At 40.0% G+C, this 23,921-nt stretch overlaps 1 protein-coding gene across 5 annotated transcripts in view; it reads right to left on the reverse strand.

Moving 5' to 3' along the window:
• Positions 1-23,921, reverse strand: part of ric1 (RIC1 homolog, RAB6A GEF complex partner 1) — a 132,738-nt gene that overhangs the window by 19,899 nt on the left and 88,918 nt on the right. For 3 of the 5 annotated variants that reach the window (XM_076284900.1, XM_076284895.1, XM_076284899.1), the window contains exons 3-11: positions 21,132-21,211; positions 14,552-14,662; positions 9,233-9,375; positions 8,073-8,209; positions 6,939-7,030; positions 5,467-5,555; positions 4,079-4,223; positions 3,882-3,930; positions 1,566-1,703 (exon numbers count right to left, since the gene is read on the reverse strand). In XM_076284900.1, coding sequence (XP_076141015.1) covers positions 1,566-1,703; positions 3,882-3,930; positions 4,079-4,223; positions 5,467-5,555; positions 6,939-7,030; positions 8,073-8,209; positions 9,233-9,375; positions 14,552-14,662; positions 21,132-21,211 — 984 coding nt within the window. The remainder of the gene's footprint in view (positions 1-1,565; positions 1,704-3,881; positions 3,931-4,078; positions 4,224-5,466; positions 5,556-6,938; positions 7,031-8,072; positions 8,210-9,232; positions 9,376-14,551; positions 14,663-21,131; positions 21,212-23,921) is intronic. The other 2 variants (XM_076284896.1, XM_076284898.1) reach the window with 2 other exon arrangements.

The raw sequence follows: 23,921 nt of genomic DNA on the forward strand, positions 1-23,921 counted from the left end.
CTCTGCATCGATCTCAAATATGACATTTCTAAAATCAAATTGACGGAAATCCGTCCTATGACGGAGAACTTTAATCCTTGTATAGTAAGCTCTCTATTGATTTTAATGAGTAGGCCTAGGCCTTAAAGTTACAATATTTCTATCACAATTTACCAGACTTTGACCTTTTGTCGGTTTTAAAAAAAATTCTGACTATGATTGTTCCTTGTATTGCATTATGAGCACTGCGCCTATTGCATTCTACTGTTGCCTTAAGCCTAGCTCAGTCATTATGCTATACCACATCTCCCTCCATTGGAAGAGCAAGCTGCATTGAGCATAATAAACTGCATTTAGAATGGCAAATCCATATTTCTAGATATTTTGGTGAAAGTAACTTAAAAGTAATGCAATAGTAGTGTAATGCCTTACAATTCAGAGACAGTAATATTATAATGTAACAAATTACTTTGAAATGACAGTAATAAGTAATGCATAGTACATTACGATTTTGAAGTAACTTGCCCAACACTGATCAAAAGCAATGCCAATGGTGGCTCACGAGAACTCGTGGTACTTCTAATGTGTGGTCTTACTGTTGCCGTGGTTTATTTTCCAAAACCCCTAGATGGTATAGTAGAAGTGAAGAAACTTATTACGATCGACTTTGAGCACAATGAGCTATATGATGTGAAAGTTAAACTGTAAAGGTGTCCCAAATGGAGTAAAGGTGTCCCAAATGTTCTGGTCAATGTGTATTGCAGTCGCTCAAAAAACAACAACTACAGTAGCATGTTAGCTAACATTAACGTGTGATTAGCACATGCCATTATGGCAATGAAACTGCTTTTTGCTGCCAGCAGTTTTTTTAATCATAAAAGCGCCTTGGCCAACTTTTCTTCTAAAAAAAACAAACAAAAAAAAAAACTTGTGTGAGGAGAATTTTGGCGATTTTTCACATAGATTTCTGTTTCTCTCCTAGCTTTACTTGTTGCAGTCAACAGCTGCTAGTGCTACACTCTGGGGGCATGAACATGGGGAATCATGAACCATTGGTTGCAGCAACTTGAGCTAGGTAGAACTGATTGTTTTCGTTCTTTTCGTATCAACCGTACTCTGTGACCTCGAGAAACAGAGATCTAGAAATTACCAGAATTCTCCTTGTCCAGTGTGGTGTACACAATGATACCAAACTACAAAGAAAGCAAAGGAGAGAGGAGATAATTATAATCAATAATATTAAAGATGAAGACCATTTCAACTTAAATGTTCCTGTGACTCCAGGAAGGGTAAGGTTCATGGGACTGTTTCCTCCCTTGACGTGCCCGTAAAATACCCATTTTTAACCTCTTAAGTTATCTTATATCTTATATCATGTGGTATAAAGGAATTGTCAATTTCTATGTGTGATACAACATGTGCTGTTCAGTTCATTAAGGCTACATCCTGTAATTGAGACTCTGCCAGAACTACCTTCAGTTACATGACAATCACCTAAGCATCTGAGAAAATTCCGATGTAATGTGTTTTGTCTTTCTCTCCTAGGTGTGAATCAAGCAGTCCAGCATGTTTTTTTAGGTCCCTACCGTGCATGGGTTGACCGTGAGTGCACTCTTGATGAACTGAAACTGCAGGATGCCAGACTGCTGGAGTGTGGTTGGGCTGGCCATGCCTCCTTCACTCCTGCCAATCACCCACAGGTGGTAGCCCTCTGCACCCCAGCACTGCAGGTGAGAGAAAAAGGGGTTTAGCCACAGCCTGTTCCATTTACACCAAGATTAGCTAGCATCCCAGTATTACACTGACAAAATCCTGTGATTGCTAACAGTGTACACTATGTTACCATAAACACTGCTGTAGTATTTCTGTAGACTCCAAAGTAATGCTAAAGTAGTCTTTTAAGTAGTATGGAACTATCTGGCTGCTTCTGCCAAGATACTAAAAGTGAGTCATGATCAGATGATCACATGAACAGGTTTTTCTACTTTTAAGTTTAAATATGATTAACTACTCAAGAGTCTGGTAACAGGCCATTTGGATTTGATGAGGCGTGTTTCACCAATTCAGGGAAAAAATGCCTCTGCATGCAATTGGTAGGGCTGAACGATTTTGGAATTGCAGTTTTCCCCAAAAATATTGTGATTGCGATTTAATATGCAAGCTATTTATCTTCTGTATTATTCAACAAAGACAAGCAATATATCATTCTATAGTATGACTAACACAATATTATATACAATAAAAATAAATTGTTCTTTCCTGGAGCCTATGTTATGATAGCATTAGGTAATGCATGAATTGATATGAATTAAATATTTTTTATTTGACTACTTCAGTCACATTAGTAGGCCTATATTTGTTGAACTTCCAGCCTTGTAAACATGCACCAATTCTTATACGTTAGAATTTTGTTTCTGTTTCATGTAGATATGATCTTTCATTAGTTAACAGTTACATGCAGTGGCACTAACACGGCTTCTCCTTGTTCCGCTCTCTCTCTCGTTTGTGCACGCACGCACGGACAGACATGCTCCTCTCCTCTTGCACGTGAATCGGAACAAACTAGATTGTTGCAGCACTAGTTTGTTATCACAACAAAGCCAATCACGGAGACAAAACTCTTTAAACAGGCAAAGTTATCAGCAGTTAGCATGTATGTAGTAGCCTAAGACCTTCAGCTGGTAAGCTAATGTTAGAACAGCTGGGTTTTTGGTGGTTAACATTGCAGATAACGTTAGACCTTAATTCATTATCCGTGACATTAAATATTTGCGGTTTCAACCCCCTTGGATATCGCAAATGCCCCCTCTGTCACTGTACTCTAGTACCAAAGTTACCAGCACAGGTGAATGGCTGCTGTGCAGCCTAAACAGTGTGAAGTTTTAATAGTCAGCTGGAGAAGTTAACGAAGATGCCAGCGAGAGTTGCAGTACAGGGGAATTAGGAACTAGAACCAGGGACATGGCAGGTTCCAGCAAAAGGTAATGAAGAGGTTTATTTAACCAAAGTAGCTCTACTGATCAGACCTTTCTTGACACTGTAAGCTGGTCCTCTTGTTTAAGTTTTTTGCTTCTTCAATGGTGTGCAGAGTCGGTGGCAAGGGCAAGTATGAATGCACTTTGGTGACATAACATTATATGAAGTGTAATCGCAGCTTTTGCTGTTTTAAAAATCACATTTCATCATATCGCAAATGCAATTAATCGCTCAGCCCTACTCCTAGGCCCTACGGTTCTCGAGATATTCAGAGAAAACTGTGTCCGCCCTACCCTCAAAAAATGAATGGTCGTTGTCTCCGTCTAGAACGTAGAACCTAATTGGCTAATTATAGCTGGTGCAGGAAATGAGTGCCCATGAAACGCCATTTTCATAAAACTACGGTCAATTTAAAGCTTTTTTGGCTGAAGTAGCTAACCTAGCATGGGCCATTGAAATGAATGGGGGAGGGACTTCACTCTCTCCAGTTATAATACCTCCATGGTCCACCCACGTATAAAGCTAGTCCAAACAATTTGATTGACCCAAACACCTCTGGTTTGGGCAAAGACTTCTCAATGGAGTGACTCCCGACCAAATATACTGAACTTAAATTTTGTGGGTGTGGTAAATTCGGGCTGGCTTCCAGGCTTATTATTATACAGTAAACTGCGGATACTTATTATACAGTATACTATTATACAGTATACTGTGGAAACATGATTCCTTTATAAATTTGTTTATTCCCAGCCAAATAACCAAACAGCCAAAGAAATGAACCTCGGCCCAAAATATCAGTTACCATTAGATATTGATGACGGTATTGTCCATAAAAATCGGTTGACGCCTACCCAAAAATATAATATTAATTTGAATGGTATTCTGGTAGGAATGAATATGCCTCCCTAAAAAGACAAGATACTTACCATGGAGTTGATCTTTAATGTTTCCTTTTTGGTGCCATCAGACCGATAACTGCAGGGAGAATAAGATAGAATAGAAAATGTAGACACCTTGCAGCCTTAATAATGGCTGTGTTTTGACGGAACATAAATGTAAGATTAATTTACTGTGTGTGTGTGTGCACGCATTGGGGGTGGGGTGGGGTTGGGATGGAACTCACGCAAAATCCTCTCCCAAAGTACATATAAGCTGAGCTCCGAACACACTCCAAAGAGAAAGGCCACCACATTCCCATGTCACCATGGCAACACTGTAGTCTGGTGACCAACGAATCAGCTTGACCGGGCCCGTCTTATTCCATACATCTAAAACAATACACGACACAAATATTCATATAAAAGTATTTTAAATATGATTAGATCTGCCGTTGAGAGCTGAATCCACAGATAGTAGCTAACACTATATATAACTATTTCTTGTAAATACATGCCTATGATAGTTTAATTTAGGGATGCACAATATATTGGCCGATATTGACTGGATGATATATTATTGGCCAATATTGATTGACTGGATGATATATTATTGGCCGATAAGTGAAAAAAAAAGAAAAATAATATTGCTCCTATGATGGAATTCCGGCCGATAATTTGTGCCAATATTTTTGAAGCCCTACTTTCCCATCTATGTAAGGCCCATCTGGTTATATCTTGCTACTATTAGTATTTAAAAAATAAACAATTGTGCACTAGCAGCAACTTGGAACCGCATTCAAATTCAAGTTCACAGTTATTGCTAAATAATAAATCTAACAAGCAAACATAATACACAAATATAACAACTTACTCCCACCAAAACCAGTTTTGTGCAGATGAAAATCCCATATTAGTAATACACATTAAAACATCCCTGCCAAAATGGTTTCACCCACGAAACCCCTCTATTTACCCATAGTGGTACGCTCCCTCGGTTTCCCCACGATAAACTAGAAGTTCACACGGTGAACACACAGTGAGGTGAAGCACACACTAATCTTATTTATCGACTTATAATTGACCAGGAGCCATGGTGGTCACTGACCAGGCCTATCGACCCACCACCTGCCCTATGACAACCCCTGGACAATTCCATTTCCTACACTGGACTATTTGAACTTTCTGACACTAAATAGGATTCATGCATTGTCATACCGGATATGTAACCATCCCAACATACACCTCAGGTGGCTTTAAACACCATGTTCTATTCTGTACACCTGACTTATGCATTTATCATGTATACAGATCTTACTGTTCTGTAACTGACCCTAGGCAGATGGGTCAGGCCCTTGAGTCGTGGATCTGCTCGAGGTTTTTTCCTTTATGTATCTCCAATTCTAGGTAGTTTTTCCTCGCCCCTGTTACCCATGGACTCTCTTTTCTTTTCTCTGATTGTCTAACACTCTGTAAAGCGCTATGAGACGTGTAATGTTTTGGCTTTCGGAGTATATTTTATTTGTTTTTTAAATAACCATGTTCCCTTAAAATAAAGATGAAAAGTCAACAAATAGGCACACATGAATTCTACCCAAATGTTTGCTCGAGTTAAATGTCAAATACGGTAAGTTACCTGGATAGTGTTTTGGGGTCAACTCCAGTTTGTGGGACAGCTGCATCGATCCTGTTGTAGTCTCAATCATGTAGACTAACACTGAACCACTACAGAACAAACACACAACCATTAAAAATTTGAAATATTTCTGGTATGAAAATAATTACTATTCTGAGGGGTATTTCACAAAAGCAGAGTTAAGAAATCTAAGATAAGTGATCAAGCGAGGCTTGACCTAGCGTTGTCTGGTCATCCTAGCTCATGATACATGTGCATTTTCGTCTTTCCTCAAAATAACAAGAATAAAAAAGACGCAGTAAATAGAGTCATTCACACCAAGTAAGCAACAGCTTTTCATAGAGATTAACAAGGATGTTTTTTTTTTCTTTTTTGTAAGGGGAAAAGTAGGCGTGATGGACCAACTGAATGCACAATTATACATTCATCACCAAATTAATTGAAAACACCTCTGAAAGTGTAACCGCTAACATCAACTACTGCAGTAGACTATTCATCAAAATGCTCAACAACAAAAGAGGCAACAACTCTGTTAATGATGATAAAATAGCTAGGTTATCACAATTAAAATGACAACCCTATGATATTATGTAGACCAGGGGTTTTCAACTGATTGTGAACCAGGGACCACCATTCTGACTAATTACGCAACCCCAGGACCACCACTGAATAAAAATATTGATTCCCACATTGCAACTACATTACTGAGTCCATGGTCAGGGACCACCAGCAATGTCATCACAGACCAGTGGGCCGCGGACCACTGGTTGAAAACCCGATGTAGACTCATAGATATAGGCAGCATGTGATGCACATCGACGTCAGAGTTTAGAACATGTTTCATTTCTTGAACACAAAGCTCAAGAAAATGGCAGTATTTTCTATTAAAAACTGCAAATTTCAGCCTAGAAAGTAATAGCCTACCGTTTCAAACATAAGCTAACCGTGAGTGTTTTTGAAGGCATGACTTTTCCTTAGCAACGGTTGCCACTTGTAAACAAAACTAGCGTAACACCATAAAAAGCTTACAAAGCTTTATTAGTAGCAGATAACTCGCTAGTCAGTTTCGAATGGCACTGAATGGTGTGTGTCTGATGAAACGATGAAAAACACATTTCAATGACATGCATCTTGAGTGAGAAAACAAAGAAATTCTTAACACGACAGTTCTTAAGAAAATATTGGTGAATATCATTTAAGAAGATTCTTAGGACCTTGTCATTTTTTTTCTTAGGAAACTACTTAAGATTTATCTTAAGAATATGTTTGTGAATCCGGTCACAGCTGGCTGAACAAATAAGACAACATAAGTCGGGACCAATCTAGCTGTACAGAATAAATCCACATGGTAACATATTTGCCCTCTCTTTTGTGAAAAATGCTAAATTCAGCCAGGATAGCCAAAAAATTGCAGCTTAATTCGCTATCTAGTTTTTGTGAAATACTCCTCTGGTCTCATTGAGCAAACATACCTTGCACAGCCAAATGCCATCAGTCTGTATTTGTTATTGACTGCTACACATGTGCCATCAGTCACATCAGCTGCCCAGACTCCCTGTAGCTGCTGAAAGTAGACACACACACACACGCACGCACGCACACACTGTAATCATAGCACAAAACACTATCATTATTTATGTGGCGACAGTGTTTTTAGTTTGTTTCATGGAATTCTATATCTTAAACCCCTTTGCCCTCACAAGACAAGACAATTCTAGTGAAAAGTTGTTGCTCAACAGCCCAACTGAAATTACACTCCTCTATTCTGTGAAAGTATGCAGAATTGGTAGCAGAAGGGAACGTGGCTGGCAAGCACATACAGACCAGAAGAGATAGGTGTTAGAGGCTTTGTAAAGTCCAGCACAACACTTGGAATTTGATTTTTGAGGTCACTGAAAGGACCTGTAGAAAGAGTTATCTGATGCTGCTGAAAATGCAAGCCAATGGCTACTGTATATAAGGTGATCAAAGGCTACTCAAGAGTCATGTTATAACCTGAATTGGGCTTTTGCTTTGGCTGGCTATGTTGCTGATTAGATCATAACCGGCCACCCAACATCAATGACTGGCTGGCTGAAGAATTCGTTGGTATTTGTTGGTGCCCTCAACAAGGGCTTTGTCTAGATATGTTGCATGAACGGTCACAGCAACAAACAGGATTAACTGAAGAATGTTGATAATAATTGGTTTGTAGGTGCCCGCATCAAGGGTTTGTCTGATTATGTTGCTGATCAGATCATAACGAGCCACAGCAACAAAGAAGAATGTCTGAAGAATTTGTTGGTATTTGTTGGTGCGATGCGATCAAGGGCTTGAGTTTTTGTTGCTTGTGTAACAAACCAACCAGCAACAAACAGTCTGTGGTAAAACACTACCTTCTTAGCGGAAGATCTGTTAGAGATTTAAGGCACTTTGGGCAGGACTGCACTCTACCGAGTGCCATTCTAGTCAATTTTGTTTTGTTCTCAACTGTTTGCTAGGGCCTTAGTTAATACACATTCTTTAGTTTGTCCGCAAATCACAAAAATGTCTTGAGGACTAAGGGGGATTGAATAATTTCAAGTTAAGCTCTACACACACACTGAAAACAGAGAAACATCACATACATCAGCAGTAAATCTGTTGGCTGTTGGCGTGATGAAGCCCAGTCTTCCATCATCAAAAACAACAGCAAAGCCATCCAGAGTAACACAGTACTCCATGTCTCGGATATGGACCCCATCAAGGTCTAAACATGGTCCACCTGTTGGCACACACAGAGACCTCACTAACAAATATGTACAACTCTCAAGCTGGAAGAAAAAAAATATTACATCCATTACAAGTAAAAAAGAAATGTATATGTGAAAAGCAGAAGACCATGCAGACACACAAATACTTACAACACCCTATCCCAGGCACACATTTACAGTACATGATCAAATGAAAACACACATCCACAAATTCCCAGAAATACATGGTGTGATAGATATACAAGCATAAAGAGTGTCACAAAAATATGTTCTCCATATAAAAGGTCACCTGAAATGCAGAGCCATCAGCAAAACCAACCCATTAAAAAAGCATGTGTATGTGGTCATGAATTGGTGCTCAGGTTCATGGATTACAGCTTTGCCCTTTAACATCATCTGGCCCACAAAGCTGACTTTAGTCCCAGTCTATGCCTTCCAGCTTGATCAGAGTGTGATCAGACAGTTGAAGCAGACCAACAAAGATCTATGAATTGTGGCATCAGCCACATAAATACGACTGTTGAATTAAATTACACAGCCGGTGCACATTTTTGTTACACTACATTTTGCAGTGCTTGGACTCACAGAGACTCTGCACTACAGGGTAGTCTTTCAACTTTTTTCACCAACTTCAAAGATAAATCTATGCATTACATCCTATCCATGAATGTGTGTTTCAATGAACCATAAGACATGGTGACAACTAGGCTTGAGTTTGTTACAGAAATACTTGGGTGATGAGGTGACCATTTGTGAAACTAATGCTCAGACATGATAACCGCTGCAGAGAAGATATTTTTGAGACACCCTGTAACCCCAAATAAAATCCATAGATTTGGTGAATGCATCTTTGTTCCTGAGATGAACACTTATGGTGGAATAGATCTATTGCTCTATGAGAGTGAGTGTCATGGTGATGGTGCAAATAAGGATGTCCAACAGTGCAAAACACAAAGAAAAAAATACTGTACACTACATTGAAGCCAGGGGAGGAAAGGCAATACAAATGTTTGAGCTAGAAGGAGGAGTCTAACCTCTGGACGACTGCAAATCCAAACTGAATGGGACCGTGCAGAGGCTGATGGCCTTGTGGCCATTGCTCACACCATCCCAGTGCAGGATATGCAAATAACCATCAGCTGTGGCTACCACTAGGTCGTCTGGCAGACTCTGTAGACTTCAGATCAAGAAAGCAAAGAGATGGAGACAGAGAAAGGAAAAGGGTAAGAGAATCATACATAATGAGACAAGTGTAGCTGAATTTGGCTTACATGTAAATGAGAATTACTCGAAACGTAAGGGAGGTAAACAAAAATATCGAAATCAACCCAATAGTCTGTGAAAGCAGAGCTCAAAGGAACTGCTCATTTAAAGGTGCTCTAAGCGACGTTGGGCAACGGCACTTATGTTGAGAGCTAGCTCGCTACTCCCTCCCCCTCCCTCCCGTGCAATTGAAACTCTCCTAAACGCACATCTCGTCGGTGGTTGGCTGGAACAGTTTGTTATGTTTTTGTGGTCCAGGCTGGACCAAGTTGTTTTTGTTGCCGTTTTAGGATCCTGGGCTGTCCAGAGACGTGATTTTTACAGCGTATTCAGGGCACAGGCAGCTAGCGTATGGTGAGGTGATGTTTGCAGTATGTGACAAAAAATGTTTTAGCTTAGAAACCGCGTAACATCACTTAGAGCAGTGTTTCCCAAAGTCTGGGTCGCGACCCACAGGTGGGTCGCAGGAGATTTTATTTGGGTCGCCAGCACAATTTATGTTGTGTTATAGGCCTAACTGATACCATTTGTCATTTGATACCAGGAAAGCTAACAGTTTTCTATTAGGATGTAGATTGTTAACTACCACAGTCACGGTTTTGTCATAAAAGCTCATGAAACTGGCGCATGAAAATGGGGGACGAACGCATCGCAGAGGGGATGCCAGCATGGATATCTACCTCTCAAAATGAAACCGTTCTGTGGGGCGCCTGCCATGTACATCGCAGTTGCAAACTGCAAGGGACATGAATCCGCCTATTTGCACGAACATTAATAGATACCAGCTCCTCAACTTTTTAGTGACCGTGCTGTCAACTAAAGCAGACATCCATAGACCGGACATAAGGCCATTCAATTTGCATACAGTTTCGATTGCAGATGCAATCTTTAAAGTTAAAGGGACACCAGGCAAGCCTGATGCTTTTTCTCTACGAAACTCCCCCTGGCTCGGTCTGAAGCTCTTTTCCTTTTCTTTGCATCTTCCGTCAAGGGTTTTCGCTGCTTCTTTGCCGGCTCTGCCATTATACACATGTTTGCAACAATCGCTAGCGTTTCGTTAGCCTCGCTCTGTGCTGTGGATGCAGGATGGAAACTGAAACTGCTTCGGTCACCGGGTACGATACACTGAACTTGCAAGCGGGATATTCTTCCTACAGGCAGTAGGGGCGGGCGAGAGAGTCTTCATTCGCCCTGTAATTTGTCATTTAACCATATACCGACTTACGAAGATGAGTAATTAACACAAAAACGTTGCCTGGTGTCCCTTTAATAGCAACCTCCTCACATTCTTATTTCTGATTTAAAATGCACAACAGTGCATTATAGTCTATAATTTAAATGGGCATTTTAAAATTCCTCTCGTTTTCTACCTCGCTAACTCCAAAGTAAAGGCGCATTCTTCCGGCTATTGCGCAAACGCCTCTTGTTCTGATATAATGACTATACAATATAATATAACACAACAATACAATATAACGACTTGAGTTATTTGCTGTTTACATTGGAATTGACGTCCACAGTGTTATGGACCCATTTGTCTGCAACACAACGTAGCCTACATTTTTTTTTTAGAAATACAGGAACAGCTTAGCCTACTATGCTGACGAATGACGACTGCACAACATGCGAAAATTTCCCCTACTCTCGGATGCGCATTAAAACGTATCTTTTCAGTAGTAATTTCCAACTTTTCATGCTGATGGTGCTCAAAATGCAACACAACCGTGTTCAAAGCAGGGATCCTATAGCAATGTATGGTTGGGGGAGGCATAGAAAAGTTGGAGAACCTGTGGCCTAAAACAATATTGGTGGTTGCAGGGTAGATATGAAGTGAAATGGGTCGTGATCATCTGTCATTTTTAAAAAGTGGGTCGCCAGAAAAAAAGTTTGGGAAACACTGACTTAGAGCACCTTTAAAGTCACAATGCAATGGTAAATGGTGGCCTTGTTACATTAAGGGTTTAAGAAAGAAGTCCTGCTTTGTGACATGTGTGAATGTGACAATCCCGGTAAGCTGGAAGCAGGGGTGCCCTCCACATTTATTGACACTCCTGGGCCTGTATTCACAAGGCATTATCTTACCACTAAGAGTAGTCCTAAATCGCACTAACATTTTTTAGAGCGTTTTCTCTTAAAACCTATTCACAAAGCTGCAAAGACCAACTTTTAGTTAGGAAAAATCTCCTAAGATAGGATAAGAGCTTTATTGCTATGGTTGACGTCATTACTCATGCACAAGCTTCATTGGAGTGACTGTGATTGGCTGATGACTATAACACGGGAATGATGCCAAAAACGTCCCCTGCGATGATGAGTGAGTCTTTGCTGGTGAGAATTTGTGCGCTACAAGCGAGGTACAGCGAAGGACAGGAGATGAATAAATAAAGAAATACATTTTTTTTTTTAATTAATCTGTATGAACACATGTTTGCAAAGAGAAGCAATTTAATTTGGTTTACAATGAAACGTCACACTTAGTTTAAATGTTGACAATGAATGATTTTGGTTGTTGTTGGTGGCGTTATTGCATCCCTTGCATCCCTATCTCAGCCAAAGATACCAGCGATTACAACGCCTTGTTTTTGCTTTTTCATTTTAACTAAGTGCTGCTATATCAAATGAGTGTATATGGGGTGGGTTGACATGGCCCCTTGAAACCAACATAAAAAATGTGGTCCTCCTAGGCCCTACGGTTCTGGAGATATTCACAGAAATATTCCTCCCTACCCTCCTGTGGGTATCTCCTGTGCCCAACTCCCCACCCATTAACCTCATAATTAGTTGAAATATATTTTGCCTTTACTACTGAACTAGTGAGGCAAAACATGCAAAAATGTTCACTAGTTAGTTAGTAAGAGTGTATTTTCACCTTGTGAACTAGAAAGGTCCAAAAAGAGGCACTAGTGAGCATCATTTGCACTAGTTAACTAGTTAAATGTTTACTGTCCCACATGTTAACTACTGAAACCTTTATCGCCTTACTAGTTAACTAGTGTGCCTGAGTAGTCAACTAGTGTGTGTTTTTAGATGTCACTAGTTAACTAGTAAGCACAACATGTAGCTAGTTAACTAGTATGGTCCAAAACTCATTCACTAGTGGATATTTTGGTCCTTAACAAGTGACTCTTTTTGCACCTCACTAGCTAACTAGTAGGGTTTAAATTGCCCTGATGGGAGGATCCCATTTGTACAGACCAACCTACGGTTTGGTCCCCAGAGAGTTTGGGATTGTAGTGATCCTTTTTTAGTGATGGTGTGTGCGATCCCATAGTGGCTGAGACAAACAGCTATGTTAAGGCGTTAGCTTCCACCGAGCTAGCAAGTCACTATCAGTTACGGGACTAAACTTACTGATCGGTCTGAGATTGACGCGTTTTTGGCCATTCAAGTTAGCATGGGCGTTAGACATGGGCGTTAGCATGGGCGTTAGACGGTTAGGGCTTCGGGCTTGTAACGGAAGGGTTGCCAGTTCGATCCCTGTCCAGTAGGAAAAATGTGGGCGGGGAAAGTGGTTGAGCACTGCTCTCCTATGCCCACATCCACGGCTGAAGTGCCCTTGAGCAAGGCACCTAACCCCTAACTGCTCCCCGAGCGCCGCTGTAGCAGGCAGCTCACTGCTCCGAGTTAGCATGTGCTTCACCTCACTGTGGGCCAGATGTACATACATTTGAGAACGTAGCGTTATCAGCATCATGGACAAACTGCAGATTGCGAACGCTGTCAGACCGTCGAGTTTCCGTCGTATTTATCAAACTAGTGTAAACTGCGCCTTTCTCCGCCCATAAACGCAATTTACGAACGTCCACAACTTAACGGCAGAGCCTACATACAAGCTCAGTTGAATGAAGTTAACTGATGACAACATTAAAAAGAATCAAACGTTTAGTGATCATGAAATAATACCATAAATGAGAAGATGTCAACAAGCAGGGAGATAATGAAGATCAGTAGTTTTACTCAAACTACTTGTGCACGTAGGCTATGGAAAATTGGTCTAATCTAGCAAGTAGGAAAGTTTAAGTGAATGACGTGAAAGTGAAAAGTAAGACATTCGAAAGGCCAACGAAAGTTAAGGTTGCTTTTGATAGTAGCCTACTACTTACAAAACTCCTGTTCTACATAGTGATTCTGTTATCTTTGAAAGGTTCTCTTATTGAGGCATTGAACTGCAATTGGATTAACACCTGCTTTTACAAGGCAGAAGTATTTAGGCGCAGAATAGACGTGTGCTTTCACAAGCAGTCTTTGAACATACCGTGGAATACATAATTAGGAGCTATTTACGCTTCCCCTCCCATCTCTTTACGCTAAACTCCCACTTTCCTCTGGATCCTCCCATGAATGCATATGCATGCCATGAAAAACGCAATGTGCCCTTTTCAGCTCCCGTGACAGGCAGTTTGCGCTTTAACATCTTTGCGGCCTGTTTGTACATACCTCGCAATGATTTTACACGCACGTTGCGAAACAAATACGCCTGAAGTGGGCGCAAAAGCGTTAGTACATCTGGCCCTGTGTGTTCACTGTGTGCTGTGTGTGTTTCACTAATTCACGGATTGGGATAAATGCAGAGACCAAATTTCCGGGATCAAAAGAGTATACTTATACTTATACTATATATACTGCATGGGTCAGACTAGAAAGCCTCAAATTACGATTACTGGAGCACCCGCCAGAGTTCATTGGGCTTGACACCAAATTTCTCTTGTGTTATGATACGCATATCAATAACAACTCTCTGAGGATAGAGAGGGGTCAACCAGGCTACGATGCCCTTTTTAAAATCTGCCCGCTCATGGATCTAGTCCTGGTGGGTTCAGAGGGAGTACTAGCACCACAAACACTACCCATGCACATAAACACACACACACAGAAAGATAAACACACACACATAAACAAACACACACACCCCAATCGTGTATTGGTACTGGTTATTGGTACTTGTGTACTGCTTCAAATTGTTACTGCAGTGCCAAAAATTTCATATTTTGGGTACACTTACACAAAAGTGAAATGCACCAATGGTAAAAGTTGATCTTGAGTGAAATGTTGATATAAGAGATCGTACTTCAAAATATGTTAATTTTTACCTGGTGATGGGGGCCTCGAGGTCAACCGGTTTCTTCATCTCTAGGCTGAGAGCAGGAGCACACTGTTCATCCTTATACCCTGGAGTTACCTTAACTCGCAGACTGCCCCTGCTCATACATAAAGCAACACAGCTAGTTAGATTCAGTATTTTGTACTACCATTTTCAAACCTCACCTCATAAACTGCTTTACAGATGGTCCAGTAAAACTCAATCACTGTGAATTACCTTTTTTATAATGTCCGTTTAAGGGGACCTATTTCAGAATCTGATGAATGCCACTTACAGCCACCATAAGCCATCATAAACTGATCACCACTTCAACATCCCACTACCAATGTTAAAGTTAATGTTTAGTATTCCCCTATCCCTAGTACTGGTTATCATATCATGATTCAGTTGTCAGCTGTAGCATTATAACACCCACCAACATAACATTTGGAGGAAGTTCTTATGTTGGTGGGAAGGTTAAAACATATTACATTAACTTCCCACCAATATAATAATCACTGATTTAGTGATATTATATAAGTTTTATAAGTTGTAAGGGTATAGTTAAAAAATTGTCCCCATCTAAACCAAGGATGGGCAACTTTGATGATAGAGAGGGCCACAAAATGTTCTTGACCGTGCACGTCCACCACTGGGCTATCAGCAATCAGGAGTATTAAATGTATACAGCAGCCTATGTCTGCACGGTTTATTAAACCAACATGTATTCATTTAATATTTTCTATACTCAAATGCATTTTTAACATTGCTTCTATTCACCAATGAACCATTGCAATGGGTAATAGTGACTCTTGTAAAAAGGCTCTATTGTTAGTGTATCTTTACCAGGGTTCCCACTCTAAGTCAAATGTAAAGTTCCATGACTTTTCCCTGACAAAAATCCTGAATTTCCATGACCAATCAGGAAAATAAAAAATGGGCATTGAAAAACAATGGTAGGGCTAACTACAACCACTCAAGCAAGTACTGTATGGAAAAAGCTAATAACTCATTAAACACCACTGAGTGAGGAGGGCCGCCAGTTGCCCATTCCTGATCTATACCATCTGTACATATAACTTTGTACCCCCCAGTCGATATCCGATACCATTTTTGAATTAATAATCTGTATACCTCACCATGAGGAAAGATTAAAGGCATCAGGCTTGACTTAAACATTACTTTTCCTAACTAAACATTTCCTAAGACAGAATGTAACAAATGTAATGAATTGTTGTTGTTGTTGTTGTTGTTTTTATTATTATTATTATTATTATTATTATTATTATTATTATTATTATTATTATTAAATAAACAATTGTGCACCAGCAGCGACTTCGAGCAGCATTCAAAGTTCACAGTTATTACCAAGTAACAAATCAAAACAAGTAAACATGAAGCACACTTATACATACAACATTTTTCTCCCACCAAAACACAGCTTTGTGCAGATAAAAAATCCCATGCTAGTGATGTACTGTTCACACCATTAATCACCCGCGAAACCCCTCTATTTACCCATAGTGGTGCAGTCCGGTTTCCCCACGAGAACCTAGGAAGTTCACATAGAGTTTGAACGAGTTTGAATGGTGGTGAATCAAACGGTAAACGAAGTTGTAGGTTTTAAATAATAAATGAGAAGTTTTTAACTGGCAGTGTGAACGTTTGCATTTCTTGATACCAGGCAAAGTTTATACTGATGAGCATTTCATGTGTTGCCTAAAATGCATAAAAAACGCATAAAGATCGTAATTAATCTATGGCAAATGGTTGTTAATAACATCATGAATAGTAAACCAGAAAAATAAAGCCTGGCAAACCATAATGACAATGATGTAGCAGCCTAATGGCAAACACAAAAGTAATAGTGGCAGCAAAGTTGCTCTGCGCAATACGGCTCAGTCCAAGAAATGAAAGTACGTAAATGGATCGGCCCATGGTTCTGCTCAATTTTCCGATCCCCGATCCAGCTATTTTGTGAATATCGGGGCCGATATCCGATCTGAAAATCGGATTTAAAAATTAAATTAATCGGATTTTTAAAAACTTTTTAAAAATTGCTATTTTATGAACGTTAACAGCACATCATTATTACCTATTTGCCCAAAAGTCACATTTTACATATTTCCATGTCAGATCAACGTGTTGGTCAGATGCTCCACAAATTGACAGCATAGGCTAACAATATTTAACTAATTTCCAGCAGCAGAGAAATTTGCTGAACTTTTTTACCACTTGTCTGATACAACGGTAAAGATGGCTTTATATTGGACGTTGGATATGACTCATTCGAAAAAATCCATTTAGCATTGTCTAAGAGGGACGAATTTGTATCCAATGTGAAACCAACTTTATCGCGGTTCATCTGACATGACTGCATCTCGTTGATTGTGATGCACTCAAACTGCTACAGGTAGCAATGACTTCTCATGTCAAGTAACAACCATTTAGGATATGTTGTAAAACATCGAAGTTGTAGGACGTTTACATAGCTTAAACTGTAATGTAGGCTTATGCTTATTTTGTCCCCCATGCCTTTCATTCATCCGGACCAGGACGGAGAAATTAAACATTAGCTATGTCATCAACCATTTCCTCCAATTTAAATAACCATTTTTCAAATAGGCTATACTCTAAGCAACACTAAGGACAAGAAAATAAACCACATCCAACATAATTTGAACTTTTAATTAAAAAGATATAGATAGATAGATAGATAGATAGATAGATAGATATAGATAGATATTTTATCTGGACATTTTATCATAACTCGGTTGCCGCTTTGGGTCGAATCAGTGACGCTTGCACGTCAGCTCAAAACCAGGCCATTTTCGTGGGTCTATCACTAGGTGGCAGTCTCGCCAGGTCTCGCTAGGTCACTTCCCGGAATCTTTACAGGCAGCACTTTATATTTCATGAAAGAAGTTATATCCATTTCTAGAAAAAAAAAACAGCAATTTTGATGAAAACTAGCCACTGTTTAGCTTGGGATTTCTCAGGAACAGAGGCGTGTAGAAATACAGGGTTTGCACTGTGTTCATAGCTATAACACAGAATATGCTGTGGCTGTACAAAAATCATCAACAATGGTCTAGATCAGTGTTTCCCAAAGTCTGGGTCGCGACCCACAGGTGGGTCGCAGGAGATTTTATTTGGGTCGCCAGCACAATTTATGTTGTGTTATAGGCCTAACTGATACCATTTGTCATTTGATACCAGGAAAGCTAACAGTTTTCTATTAGGATGTAGATTGTTAACTACCACAGTCACGGTTTTGTCATAAAAGCTCATGAAACTGGCGCATGAAACTGGGGGACGAACGCATCGCAGAGGGGATGCCAGCATGGATATCTACCTCTCAAAATGAAACCGTTCTGTGGGGCGCCTGCCATGTACATCGCAGTTGCAAACTACAAGGGACATGAATCCGCCTATTTGCACGAACATTAATAGATACCAGCTCCTCAACTTTTTAGTGACCGTGCTGTCAACTAAAGCAGACATCCATAGACCGGACATAAGGCCATTCAATTTGCATACAGTTTCGATTGCAGATGCAATCTTTAAAGTTAATAGCAACCTCCTCACATTCTTATTTCTGATTTAAAATGCACAACAGTGCATTATAGTCCATAATTTAAATGGGCATTTTAAAATTCCTCTCGTTTTCTACCTCGCTAACTCCAAAGTAAAGGCGCATTCTTCCGGCTATTGCGCAAACGCCTCTTGTTCTGATATAACGACTATACAATATAATATAACACAACAATACAATATAACGACTTGAGTTATTTGCTGTTTACATTGGAATTGACGTCCACAGTGTTATGGACCCATTTGTCTGCAACACAACGTAGCCTACATTTTTTTTTTAGAAATACAGGAACAGCTTAGCCTACTATGCTGACGAATGACGACTGCACAACATGCGAAAATTTCCCCTACTCTCGGATGCGCATTAAAACGTATCTTTTCAGTAGTAATTTCCAACTTTTCATGCTGATGGTGCTCAAAATGCAACACAACCGTGTTCAAAGCAGGGATCCTATAGCAATGTATGGTTGGGGGAGGCATAGAAAAGTTGGAGAACCTGTGGCCTAAAACAATATTGGTGGTTGCAGGGTAGATTTAAAGTGAAATGGGTCGTGATCATCTGTCATTTTTAAAAAGTGGGTCGCCAGAAAAAAAGTTTGGGAAACACTGGTCTAGATTGCTGGCACTCTAGGACAAAGCTTCCGAAAACAGCTTGGCATTCAATGAGTTAACTAGGTGGCACTATCAAATTAGTGGTTATGGGATGGGTTGACATGGCCCCTTGAGACCAACATACAGGCCTCTATGGTTCTCGAGATATTCACAGAAAACTGTGTCCGCCCTACCCTCCTTTCGGGGACCCAGTCCGGCAGGGGGGGCGACATATCAATAATGGAAAAACAGAAAAACAATGGTTATGCGTCATACTTGTGGGCTACATGCCCAACAGGTTTCGTGCAGCCCAGTCTTTCAGCGTCCCGGGAATCGTTGACACAAAATCTGCGCGGCAGTCACAATATCTCCTAATCAATAGATATTTTGAGTAATTTTATTTTTATTTAAATTATTTGGTATTATCGCATGAATTAAGCTTAAAATGTTTAGATATCTCTTCACATGTTGCCGGTGAACCATTGCTCCGTATACTGTAGGCTAGGCTGCACAGCTTGTAAGACTATGGTTTTGAAACAATTGAGCTTCTGTGGTATTGTAGTATTTCTGTGGTTCTGTAGTATTTCTCTCATGTACATGGTTGCAAATCAGGACAGTTTGAACATTTTTGACTGCATGGAAACAGTTGTCTTTACCTATGTACTAATGTGGGCTATCTGAACTGACTTATCAGAATGACGTCTGCTCTGGCATACTTCATGCCCATGACATAGCTATGGAACCTCGGACACAGTACAATCTATGGTCTGCAATTCCGTATCTGAGCATTCTCTCCTCCATGACTCACAACAGTCCCCACAGAGATCCAATCCATTCACTTCGCCTGTGTGCGGTGTTCGGACTTGGAGATGATGGCATGTTGTTATGGTGATGGCAGGGTGTATGGCAGCCTGTTACAGCAGCTCTATCAACTATTTCTGCTCTTTTTTCAGCTACTTTCCTCCTTATTTTTTCTCCTGTCATGCTAGGCTGTCCCTCTCTGTCACTTTTAGTTTAGTTTTTAGTTAGTTTTAGTCAGTTTAGATAGTTTATATTAGTTTTGCATTTTCATAGAGTAACAATCTATTTAAATAATGCTGCTCTCCTATACAAGAAAGACGCTCGTGAAATACAAGGGTCATGCGAGTGGTCCCCATCAAATATACCTCCGAAGCTACTGAGACATAGACAAGTAACCACAGCTGGTGTGACGGCGAGAGTGAGACATGAACATGAGGCAACAGAAGGGTATCAGGGCTCACATCGACATTCAAACATAGGTGTCCATATTTGGATGACAGACTGGTAGGCTACACGGGGCGGCAACAATCACTACCTCGCCAAGTGAAGAAAACAGCCTAATCGTCCATTGTCTCTCCAATGTACAACAATGCCGGAGTAAAATGGACAAGATTTTACTTCTGATTTAAACAGGGTTCCTACACATTTTCCATTTCAAAATTCCATACTTTTTCCATGCTCAAATTTCCAAACTTCTTGGTAGATTTTCTGACCATATTCTTGACATTGCGGCCACATCTGGTTTGGGATAACTCGGTGAAAACAAAGGTATGGACAACTGAAGTGAATTAAAAAATGACGCTTAATATTCGTCCATTTAGCTGGGTCATTTTTAGTTGTATCTTAGTTGTATCTTGACGATGGGGACTGACAGTTAAGCTACACAACAGTAGGAATGGTTCATTATGACCTGAGTGAAGTGATTAGTACTGCAAATGCAATAGTCTGGAAACACAAATATTTCTCCATACCCTTGTTTCTTTTTTCCATACATATCCAGACCTGGAAATTACTCAAATCAAATTCCATACTTTTTCAGGTTTTCCATACTGCGTAGGAACCCTGTTTAAAGCAACTGGAAGTAAATGGAATCTTCTGCCATCTGCATGACCTGGCTGGATGAGAGCATCCTAGATGCTGTGGTCTCACCTCCTAGCTCTGGGCTACACCATACAAAGCTTAAGCTACCAATATAAAGAGACCCTACTTGTTCCAGCTTCTCACCTCTGGAAGACACTACAGACACTTCTCACCTTCAGCAATCAGACTTCTGAACACTACAAAACTGATCTGAACTATTGATTTATCTAACGTTACTTATTTTGCTTAGTTTTTCTTTCATTTGCAACTGCAACTGAGGAATACAGCTGCTAAGTGACATCCAGTTTGCATGTCACTTGATACGTGACTTTAGAATGGGGCATGCTTGGAATTGCTTAATAATTATTAGCTTGTCTGATTCAAGTCAACTGTTTCCTTGTTGGTAGTGAGGGATTAATTGTCGTTTTATCATAAAACAGTTATTACTTCAATAGCACTTTCGGACAATATGTATTGATACTATATCAATAAACATTATCTATATCAATAAAAGTTCAACTTACTTGGGGTAGACAGGTTCATAGAGGTATTTATCATCACCGCCTCCAACAACATCAAACAAGAGGATGTATCCCTTTGAAGCCTACAGAAAGAAATAACTGTTGAGTATGATGGTCATATTAATTCACTCAAGTAAAGCCCCTGTGGTGGCTGAGTGTTGAAAGATGGACAGAAAAAAAAAACTGATTCTATTCTACAATTTTTGAGATCATCTTTCAATGAAGAGACAGTCAAGGCTGGTTTTGCTCTTTTCTGAGGAATTAAATCAACTTTAGTTATAGCATATGCACACAGTGCATGTAATAAAGCAATTGGAAGGACAATTCCAGCTTTTGTGAAAGGACAACCCTATAAGTTAAGAGTTTTCTCTCAATATTTAGGCCTACTTATGGCCACCTTGCACCAAACAATTTTGACAAAATTTGGTAAAGATTCTTGAAAGATTGTTGTCTTTTAACTAATGCCCCCCATTCAAGCTTTACTCAAAAGACTCCAATCTTTCAAGAATCTTTCCCAAATCTTGTCAAAGATGTTTGGTGTAAGGAGGCCATTACATGATGTCCTTTATTTTGCAGGTTACTTAAGAAATGGGCAGCCTAAAAAAAGTATATGGTTATGGCAGACGCTTTTGTCCAAAGCGACATACAAATACAAAACAATATAATACTTACATTTAACAGGGAACAATTTAAAATGTTTTTCAGACTACTTTAAGGAAAATAGCAATAACTAGACTGCATTTCCGGCGGGAACTGCGAAAGTGTGCTTGCCCTGGTCCGGTCACCAACGTGAGCAGACAGTGGCATACGCTATGCTGAACCTGGCTTGATCCAGGCATTGTAACAGTGCCTTTCAGTGTTGGAGCAGTGGCAATATCTCAAAAGCTCTAAGAGAGGGCTATTCAACTATTGGCTTGCGGGTTGAATGTGGTTCGTTGGATTTTACCTTTGGCCTGCCATCGAATTTAGCTTCTATGACTGAAATCAAATCAATAAAATAAAATGACAGCAGTAATTGGCTGCAAAAATAAATAATGTCACGCGTCTTGCACCTCTCAAACTGGGCTATCAGGTAACCTACAGAGGAATTGAAATTATGAAATATGACAAAGGCATTAAAAACCTGCTTGTTTGTCAGGATACTTTTTCACTGATTTATTTTAAAAAATATGAGCTATGAGTGTGAATGTTATATATTCCATCCCACAAATTATGTTTTACTGGTTTATTTGACAAATAATCTATATGGATTTGCTCTATAAAGACCTTATGTTTGTTTGGGATTGTTTTGTGAGGCTGGGGTTGTTTTGAGAGCCTATTGATGTAGCCTCTCAGAATAAAGGAATACTTCATATTACTCTAAACCACCGTCTGTATATCAACTGTATACTACTGTCTACATTGCACTATATTTCTTAACCTGTCTCTGTATATTTCATCACTTTTCTTCATACATACATACATACATACATACATCAGGGATGCAAACAGAGGTATGGTCAAAAAGGAGTGAGATTATCGAAGCCCACGCCCCCGCAGGAAATATCATATAATTACATTTTGCCACCACCTCTGCCATCCAGGGCTCACCCTATTCACACCAAAATGTTCTTTATATGAAAATACACTGTCCCAGTTCCTTGGCAGTGATGCAAACACATGTGAGGTGAAAAAAGAGAGAAACATTACCAACCAACAGTCTAAAAAAACAAGATACAGTGGGCAGTGCTTCGACCTGGCCAGCTTCACTCGCGGTCCGCGCGTGGGATCACGCGGTATCACGCGACTTTAATTTGTATTTTCCCAGTGAGACGCTGCAACAACCCAAACAACCGGTGGCTCAAGTGAGCAGGGTGTCTCGTAAAAAGAAATGGAGCCTGGAAAAACCCTACACAGACTTCACTACAGACTTTAGCAGACTGGTTTAGAAATAATTTAATAGCCAGAAAAATGCCTGCCCTGCCCTAATAAAGAAATATTTGGTTAACTGCGAGTGAATCCCGTTTGCAGCCGTAGAAGAAACGCAGGACAAATTAAACATTCTGGTTTTCTCCGAGTGCAACGATGATAGACAGACATCATTTGGACAAAATATAGAGCATATTAACCTCCGTTGCTCAGCCAAATGCCTTCCTGTTACGTCCTGTTATCACGGAGTTACAGGCGATAAACGATTTTTTAAGGTCACAAGTTTACTTCATTAGCGGTTTATTTTTTTGATTATTAGAGTGTTTTTCATTTAAAGGTTTGACTTCGTGCTTATTCAGTAGAGCATTTAGTGCTCTTCCCAATCCCAGACGTTCACATTGCATGTTTGTTTGTAATGGATGCAACCACGAGATAGGCTACGTTTGACGGCAATGAGTTGTGAACGGACATGAACCAAGACATATAGCCCAGCAGCAATCTAGGGACTGTTCGTTATTTATTGAAGGGGCCACCGGAGGAATTTTGAGTGCTTCAGTCAAAAGTTGCATGACCCTCCCTTGCCTGCTAGAAATTGTTCAATGACCCTCCGACAGAATTGTTAAAAAAGACATGACCCTCACCTTGCCAATTGTCGCATGTCTTCCGCCCGCGCTGCTTTGCGCCACAGCCACACACTGTGATAACGTTCTTAAATCAATCTTTCGTGAGCTTGCATGCTACCAGTCCTTCCTTTTCAAATGTGTTGCGCCTGTTTGCACAATTTCACAAATAATCATATGTGATTAATAATATGACAAATAATCCCTGTGCATGGGGACCGAAACAATGCATGCCAACTTTTTCCGTGTTTATCACGTATTTTAA

The sequence above is a fragment of the Alosa pseudoharengus genome, unplaced genomic scaffold (assembly GCF_046254945.1).
Source record: "Alosa pseudoharengus isolate Yale_2024_CS ecotype anadromous, Long Island Sound unplaced genomic scaffold, YU_APseudo_1.1 YU_APseudo_1.1_scf_14, whole genome shotgun sequence".
In the NCBI taxonomy this organism is placed as follows: domain Eukaryota; kingdom Metazoa; phylum Chordata; class Actinopteri; order Clupeiformes; family Clupeidae; genus Alosa; species Alosa pseudoharengus.